A 9199-nucleotide genomic window follows, 5' to 3' on the forward strand; every position below is an offset into this window, starting at 1 on the left:
CAGTGTTAGCTGGGCAGTGGTGATCCATACTTCTAATATCAGCACTTGGGAGGCAGAGGCAGGAGGATTTCTGAGTTCCAGGCCAGCCTTGTCTACAGAGTGAGTTCTAGGACAGCCAGGGCTACACAGAGAAACCCTGACTCGAAAAACCAGAAAAAAAAAAAGAATAAAGTTATATTCCATATGCACTATTTGTGTACATACTAATAATTGACCTATTTTAGCTGGGCATTATTGTAAGGTTACTAAGCCGGAACTGTACAAGAGTTAAGATGATCATGTGGAAAATCTTGTTAGACATTCAAGTCTTGATTTTGACTTTAATAGTATGCACCAAATGTTTTTGATCCCCTTTGTTTAACCCCATTGTATTCTTTCCTTAGAAGACATGCAGAGAAATAAAGAGATAGATCGTCATACTAATATATACACGAGAGCAAGGGAGAGTGTACCACCATGTTGATCCATATGGGTGAAATGTCACACCTGAGCATTTAGTCAGCGGAACCACAGAACGAGAGAAAATTAAATCATCCCACGTGCACGTGCTCTGTGAGAAGATTAAAAGAAGGCTCTTGTACTCTCTTTCCTGTTGGCAGTAGATTAAAAAACTTAAAGGCCTTCTTTCCTCCCCTCAGGAGTTTCCAAACATCCAACCCAGGATGATCTTTAGAATTTGGTAAATCTGCTATCCGCACAGAATATATGTCATATGCGTTTCAGAAATTCATTCATAGAAAAGCAATTTTGACTTAGTTTTCTCAAAACTTTGATTCCTTGTTATGTCCTTAGTAATGACAGCATTACTTCTAAAGGTGTTTGTCTCTATTGACATGATTATGGAGTAATGGATATAAATAAGTGCGGCAGGCCAGCCGATCAGGGCCTCCCTCAACCCGCAGGAGAAATGGGGTCCTAGTCAGGTGGACAAGGCATAGGTGAAGAAATGATGGCAGAGATGACAAATGAAGTACAGGATCTGAATGTATTTCTTAAAAATGGCATCAGACTTTTACAGTCATTGCAAAAGAGGAATGAAAAATCTGGCAGCTCAGTAGTCGAGGTACATCTGAGGCTATCTGAAACACACTGGGTCTAAAGCAGCAGCCATCTCTTCTGGACTGGTGCTGAACGCCCCCCCACCCCCAGCCCCATGCACTCTGGGCCCAGGGGACTGTGGACTGCATGAATCTAAGTCCTAGTCCATTTAAGTTCTGGTTCAAGTCAGAGAGCTAATGTGAGTCTAATGCACAAAGTAAAAACCAGGCTTATATGGTATACAGAAAACAGGGTGAATGACAAGAGTCATGTAGGCAGGCGAGGTCAATAGGATCAGAGAGCAAGACTGAGGTCACATAGGCAAATGACCACCACATCAAGGTCAGTAGGATCAGGTGTCCAGGTGTGAACCAGGCAGAAGAGCAGTGGAGCCCTCCCTGCTGGGGCTATTTTGTATTCCTATGCTAATTATCTGGGTCTGCTGAAGGCAAGCACCAGGAAGTTCCAATCTAGTAGTTCCTGCTAATGCCCTTAAGTGAGGGAAGCCCTTCAATTATTCTCTAGTATGTAAAACAGTTCTTTCTTCTGTGGAACTGCCTGAGAATTCTAACTATGTTAACAGTAAGCAATGATGCCTGACCTCTGTTGCTAATTCTGAGGACATTCTATCTGATAAGGCAGATTCCTTGAGAGAAATTCCAAGCTAAGGACAGCTTGGAATTAAATTAGGATAGGTTGGAAACGTTTTGCTGGCCAGGAAAACAATGCCCAATCTTAGCCATTTACGAATCATTTCTTGGGGTACCTTTATGCCTAAATAAGAGGGTGTGTTGACAACTGGAAAGACGTCAACTGGAACACGTCTGAGTTAGGAGATGCCAGCGACTGTCTGAATACCCAGGAGGCACAGAACTCCTTTTGGAGCCATAATGCCTCTTATCCTTAATCAGGCTTTTACCCCCGATATTGTGGATTTAACTGGAATAGATGAGTGGGCGTGGCAAACAAGTACACATTAAAAGGATCATGTCTCACACTAGCACTGACACAGGCTATCCTGGGAGTTTTCCTTCCTTGCCTTCTGGGACCGGTCTAGGAGAGTGAAGATGGAGTCTCAGAAACAGTTTCTTCATTACGTTAGCCTTAAAAATAATACTTGTGGTTTTGTATAGTAATGAAATATTTATATTAAATAATTGTACAATACAGTGATTTCTTATCATACTTAAGAGAGAAAAAAAAGAGCTCACAAAACTCATTTCCCTAGAACAATTTTTACAAATGCTTACTTCATCTAGGTGAGTCTCTGTGAATAATGGACCCAGTCACTCATCCACCATGTCGAATTCCTCCTGTACTAATGGTCAATGGAATTTAAAAAGTCATAGCCACAAAGAATAGCATATGTTGGTTTATTTTGGAGTGTAAAATAGTTCTTACTACTTCAAGATATAGGAAGTTGAATTCACATGTCTACCCCATGCACATACCACTCTGCAAAGCTATGAAGAATTTGAAGCTAGCAAACGATTATTAGCCTTACATTCACTTTCTTGACTCATTTGTCCTTTTGTCAAACTTCCTGCTTCTTCATCATTTAATATTGCCCTATCTTAGTTTCCTTTTTAATTTTTAGGCTTTACCCACTCTAATACCTGTTTACATAGTTATATTTATACATTACAGTGTAGGATTCATAACCCATTTAAAACTGTAATCCAAGGTCTGTTGTCTGTCTGTCTTTTTCTCTCTTCTTCTCCCTCCCTCCCTTCTACATCCCCCCTCACACTGTGTATGTGTGTATGTGTGTATGTGTGTATGTGTGTATGTGTGTATGTGTTTAAGGACTGGCTGTGGTACTTTTAATTTGTTCCTGTCTGCATAAGAGGAAGCTTTCCTGATCTATGGGTATAGCAGAATATTGTTGGAATCTTTCTTTATTACTTTTAAACAGCAGTAGTATTTGGCTGTAACTGTCTCTGGGTTATCTAGACTCTGACTCTTGGTAACTCACACAGTATGGGCCTCATCTATTGGAGTGAGCTTTAAGCCAAATCAGGTATTGATTACTTCGACAGTTGTGTGCCACTATTGCCTTGGCATATTCTATAGACAGGTCAGATTGTAGATGAACAATTTTGTTGCTTGGTTAATGTTTATGATTCTCTTTGGGTAGCTGGCACAGTATCTTTCCATACCAAAGGCACTAGAATACAGTGGTGATGGCTATATGTAGCCACCAGATTAATCTTTTGATGTTCAATGAGTTGTAAGTATGCTGTCTTCAGCAATGCTGTCTTGAGCAATGTCAGTTTGTGGAGAGAAATCTATTGTTCTGGCAATAGCCTGGGTTGTTTAGGAATTCCCATGGGACCCTTTTAGCCAACAACTTAGATGTAACCCACTTCTTCATTTGGTGGTAGGAGATGTCCAGTCGGGACTCTTATCTCCCTCACTATTTAGATACTTTATTAATATCACCTTCATATATTTTACTAAGTTTCCACTGTACTAGATTTCCATACCATCCCTCAAATGCTCTACCTTCCTCTATACCTAAAATCCCTGGGTCTACAAATTATATCTTAGCTATCATTTATTTAATGGGTAATATCCACATATAAGCAAATCCATACCAAAGTTATCTTTCTGAGTTCGTGCTACCTTACTAAAAATTATTATTTTCTAGTTCCATACATATGCCTGCAAATTTTATGATGTAATTTTTTAAAAATGTTGGACAATATTCCATTGTTTAAATGTACTGTATTTATTTATCAATTCATCTATTGACAGACATCCAGATTGTTCCCAATTATTGCCTTTTATAAACAGGGTTTATGAACAGGGTTGAAAACATTTCCTTATGGTAGAATAGGTATGTGACCAAGAATGGCATTGCTAGATTCTGAGGTAGGTCAATTCCCATCTTTCTCAGTAAGAGCCATATTGAATGGCTGTACAAGTTTTCCCTCTCAGAAGGAGTGGGTAAGTACTGTCTTTGTTCTACATCACCTCCAGCATGAAATGTCACCTGTTTTAAAATACTAATTCAAACTCATTCTTCTTCAAAATTTGTTTTTGCAGATCAGCCATATTCCATGTACATAGTGTCCTTAGATTCTGCTTCCTTTCTGTCTAGAGCCTTCTTGGTTTCAGTGTGTGTGTGTGTGTGTGTGTGTGTATGTGTGTGTGTGTGCAGGTGTGCATGTGCGTGTGTGTGTGTGTGTGTGCTTTTTACTTTTAGGTTTTACATCAATATTGTATTTTCAGTGATGTCTGTGGTAGATGTTGTAGGTCAAATGTGATTCTTCTCCTTTCCAGGCACTGTTCACTCCTCCCGTATCTCAATTTATCTACCTCTCTCTCTCTCTCTCTCTCTCTCTCTCTCTATATATATATATATATATATATATATACATATACACATTGTTTATGGATCTACATACTTATAAATGCATCTATTCTAATATCCTTTATATAACCACTAGAATGTAATCTCAAAGAGAAGAACTGAGTCTGCTTACTGCTGTGTCTTCCATACTTGGAATGGCATCTAAATGATGCTCAGGAATCTACAAACACTGCTCCAGGAATGATTGAATGAAGGTGCATGATGGCACATATGTTTTCTTCACTCTCAGAAAAGAAGGAAATTCCAAAAGCATTAATTTAATTATAAATACAGAAGAAACTTCCTTACCTGAAGGAGATCATGATATTTTTAGTTTTTGAATGTCCCAAGTAGCCTGATCAATAATCATGTAACTATGGAGGACAGTGAAGTCTCTTCTATAAGCACCTGACAGTGGTTCAAAGGTGTTTTGTTTTCTAGTATTTTCATAAGAAGAAATGCTTAGTCCAGTGCAACCTTCTAAAGAGCATACTCTGCCTATGCATGTGTGTATTGAGAAAAACATCCAAGGCTTCTAAAGAGAAATGAACAATAAAACACATTTCCTCTGTCTTCTGAAGCAGTCATAACAAGGACATAAAAAAATCATCAAAGAGGCTCAATGGCTAAACTAAACCATTTCTGTGAAATATGAAGGTTATTTTTTTTCTGTGCAAACTCAGTCATTTTATCTGGACAATGTGTTCTTCTGTAATAAGCAATTAACAGTCACTGGGGCTGAGAAATTGTGTGTTTTTAAAAAGTAAATAAATATTGATTTCTGTCTGGCTTTAAGAGATTTTTTTAAATTCTGTCTAGCACAAGAGTGATTCACCCTTATTTTGTCTTACACTAGGTTGCAGTTCCTCTCCTAAGTAGATCCATAACCAAGAAAACCCCTGATCTTGCATCAAATGTTTGGGAAATATTTTTATTTAAGTTATTGTGAGAAAGTATAACTCATAAGCTGCCAAAGTATTATGAGAAAGAAAGGCTGTGTTAATGGATATTTTGTTCCAAAGTATTACAATGAAGATTGAAATGCTCTTCACAAACACACATGCTCAGAAATTTAGGGGAGTCATATTCTTTAATTAAATTTATAAGTTTCATAGATTACAGACTGGGAGAACAATCAAGTTGTCTGACTTTTGATGGTCTGCTCATTTGTTAATTAAGTTTGTTTTATCACATAGCCCATTTTTATAATATTGTAGCACATATAATTTTGAAGGTTATATATTGTACTTTGAAAAAATGAATTTATTCATATTGCTTAATCAAGTATTCATAATTAAATGTCTTGTAGATCATTTCCTTGTAATATTTAATATGATAAAGGTGTGCCATAAAACATCAGCTAGGCAATATCTATACATTTTATTCCAGCAAAAATAATGTTATCAGGTTTTATGGTCTGACAATGAATGTATGATAGGATTTCTATTTATTTAACATCTCATTATGCCTAGGACAACATGCATATTTTAAAGGGAAATCCTTGTTGACACTGCTTATGTATTTAAAACCATGTCTTCATTTGCCTCATACCTAATCATGATAAAATATATTAAAGTATTTTACAAATATTTTGAGAATTTCCTACCATGAATTTTTATCATGTTCACACTCTAGCTACTCCCAAGTCCACTCTCACCTTCTTACCCAGACAGTTTTCTCATAGTTTTTATTAAACCCACGCAGTCCTGTTGTGTTACCCATCCACAATTAGGAGATGAGGAGGAGCAAGGACTTCCCAGGAGTGTCCTAGAGCTACCAGGGTTCACTCTATTAAAGCAAACTTACTTAAGAGATGAGGAAGAGCAAGGACTTGCCCAGGAGTGTCCTAGAGCTACCAGGGTTCACTCTATTAAAGCAAACTTACTTAAGAGATGAGGAGGAGCAAGGACTTCCCAGGAGTGTCCTAGAGCTACCAGGGCTCACTCTATTAAAGCAAACTTATTTAAGAGATGAGGAAGAGCAAGGACTTGCCCAGGAGTGTCCTAGAGCTACCAGGGCTCACTCTATTAAAGCAAACTTACTTAAGAGATGAGGAAGAGCAAGGACTTGCCCAGGAGTGTCCTAGAGCTACCAGGGTTCACTCTATTAAAGCAAATTTACTTAAGAGATGAGGAAGAGCAAGGACTTGCCCAGGAGTGTCCTAGAGCTACCAGGGCTCACTCTATTAAAGCAAACTTACTCTCCTCTCAACAGCAAAAACTGCCCCTAGCTTCTTATCTAATGGTGGGATTTTGTCTATACCTCCCTTTGTGCCCCTGTCCCTGCTGGGAATCTCTCTGGGTCGACATTATGTGGATGTTATGCCTGCTCTTATAAGCACTATAAATTCATATGCACAATGCCCTCTTGTGTTCCTAAAACACTGTTTCTTTGAGTTCATCTTCAAGTTCATAGAATCTTTCCAATCTTCATCCGAGGTCTATGGGCTTGGAAGTAGGGGTTTGTTGTTTACACCATATTTAGGGCAGAGCATTCCACAATTTCTTGTTCTCTACAGGTTGATCAGTTCGGCCACTCTCTGTTAATCACCATCTACTATAGGATGAAGATTCTTTAATGAGCACTGATGCAGGTATACAACAATTAGTCACTGAAAGACATTTTAATACCGAGTCTATTTAGCAGGTTCTCTGGGCCTGTGACCACAGGTTCTTGTTATCATTAATGGTAACAGGTATGGGTTCCTTCTCATGGATAAGGCTTGAAATCCAGTCATAAAAGCGGTGGGTAGCGTCTGTACTACTCTTGGACCAGTGAGTGTATCTTGTCAGGCCATCCAGTATTGTGGTTTTGAAGGTTCAAAATCTGCATGAGGTTACTGATTTCTTTTCTCATTTGGGAGCATCCATAGCACCTGTCAGAACTATGAAATCTAGCTTGGAATGCAAGTTGCAGTTGAGTGAAAGCAACATTTTTTTTCTTGTCTTACAGTTTAATAATATGATATCCTCACCAATATGGTTTCATATAAAGTGAGAATCTTTGGGACCTCATTAGCCAAAAACTCGGAAAGACATAATCCATTCCTATGATTGAAGTTTTAGCTTGACAGCATGTAAGTCATCTTAATTGATCTACTAAAAATATGTATGTTGTAAAAAAGAAATGATGAGATTGCTGTGATGTCATCATTTAGAAGGCATGTGGGGGATTGATGCAAGTTCAAAACCATCCTGGTCAACTTAGGAAGACCTTGTTTCAAGGATAAAAAAAGACAAAAATAAGACAAGAAATATAAAGCAATAAAAACCTTCGGTTAAAGAACAGTCTTCATATGTACTAAATTGAGCTGTTTCCTAACAGCAAAATAAATAGACTTAGGGAAATCATAAGTTTTTAAACTACATCTGTAAAATATCAATCAATATTATATGGAGGTAAATTAAACATGTTTGTCCCTTAAAATTGATATTGTATCTTTTCTCCATTTTATTTGTTTCCTTTGGTTTTTTTGAGACAGGGTTTCTCTGTATAGCCTTGGCTGCTCTGGAAACCATTCTGTAGAACAGGCTGGCTTCAGTCTCAGAAATCCACCTGTCTCTGCCTCCCAAGTGCTGGAATTAAAGGCGTATAGCACCACATAATGTTGTTTATCACTGTAAATTGTCTTCTAGACTTTGTTTTGGCTCTGATCCACATTTGAGGTTACATTTTCATTTCTATTGATTTTAAATGTTTTAGTTTTACAATATTTTTTTATTAATACTTATAAGAAATGCACTGTTTGATTTTAAATGTTTGAGCATGTCCTCTTAATATTTTTGGAATTAGTTGTCATTTTATTTGACTTAATTCAAGTTATACAATATATTATTTATGATGTCAATGAAATTATTTTTCTGTTAGTGATATAAGTTCTGCTAGTGTCTATATAGCTGGAGATATTGGCAATATTATTTTATGTTTTGTATACAAATAAATACTTTTTTGTTTGTTTTTTCAAGACAGGGTTTCTCTGTATAGCCCTGGCTGTCCTGGAACTCACTCTGTAGACCAGGCTGGCCTCGAATTCAGAAATCTGCCTGCTTCTGCCTCCCAAGTGCTGGGACTAAAGATGTGTGCCACCACTGCACAGCATTTTTGGTTTTTTGTTTGTTTGTTTAAATAAATACTTTTATATCAACTAAAATGAGAATAAATATTGACGTCTCCAGTTACAATGATTGTTTAGTCTGTTCTTGATTCTACTCATCTGTCTTAAAATGCACTTCACGTATGAGTATTTGGTGACTATATATTTAGAAACATGTTTCCATCGCCTATCCTTCTTAAGAATCTCCATTCTTCATCTTGCCTCAGGTTTTAATGGATGCTTTTCAGTGGAGTAACCCGACCATTATGATAAGGACGTCATGAATGGGTCACAAATGCCATCAGCACTAATGCTCAATTTGTTCATTCCAATTTTTGAGTATTTTGCCTTTTAGCTAATACTAAAAGGCAGGATTCATTACTTGTAAAATAACATTTGCCACCATCTGCTTTTTAGAGCTCTCAGTCCATTAATTTTCAAGGGATTATGATTCAGCTGTGTTGTCATAATCCCATTTGGGATTTGTTTTTAAATCTTGTTCCTTGTTTTCCTCTGCACTTTCTTTATTTGTATATTATGAGCATAACTTTTCAATATGGCTTCTCTGCCTTAAAGAGTGCTTTCAATTATTATTGTCCACCATTAAGATCTTACTTCACAGCCTTATATTTCTAATTACCTTTCTGCTACGCACACTTGCGTGATGGCGGTATTTGAGGCGAAAACTTCAAGGAAAGTCAGCCTCCTGCCTC

The 9199-nt window shown here is 37.4% G+C and overlaps 1 protein-coding gene and 1 long non-coding RNA gene across 4 annotated transcripts in view; both read left to right on the top strand.

Annotated features, from left to right (window-relative positions):
- The window catches only part of LOC116085378, a 39846-nt gene extending 39225 nt beyond the window's left edge, over positions 1-621 (top strand). The window contains exon 3 of the long non-coding RNA XR_004116522.1: positions 384-621. This is a non-coding gene — a long non-coding RNA (uncharacterized LOC116085378). The remainder of the gene's footprint in view (positions 1-383) is intronic.
- Positions 1-9199, top strand: part of Gpc5 (glypican 5) — a 1368055-nt gene that overhangs the window by 544492 nt on the left and 814364 nt on the right. Inside the window, exons 7-8 of one of the 3 annotated variants that reach the window (XM_031362938.1) lie at positions 6912-6986; positions 7346-7401. The exons of the other annotated variants lie outside the window; for them this stretch is intronic. Coding sequence (XP_031218798.1) covers positions 6912-6971 — 60 coding nt within the window. The 3' untranslated portion in view covers positions 6972-6986; positions 7346-7401. Of the gene's footprint in view, positions 1-6911; positions 6987-7345; positions 7402-9199 lie in introns of those variants that run through there. 3 annotated transcript variants of the gene reach the window in all.

Source organism: Mastomys coucha, unplaced genomic scaffold, assembly GCF_008632895.1.
Source record: "Mastomys coucha isolate ucsf_1 unplaced genomic scaffold, UCSF_Mcou_1 pScaffold9, whole genome shotgun sequence".
Taxonomy (NCBI): domain Eukaryota; kingdom Metazoa; phylum Chordata; class Mammalia; order Rodentia; family Muridae; genus Mastomys; species Mastomys coucha.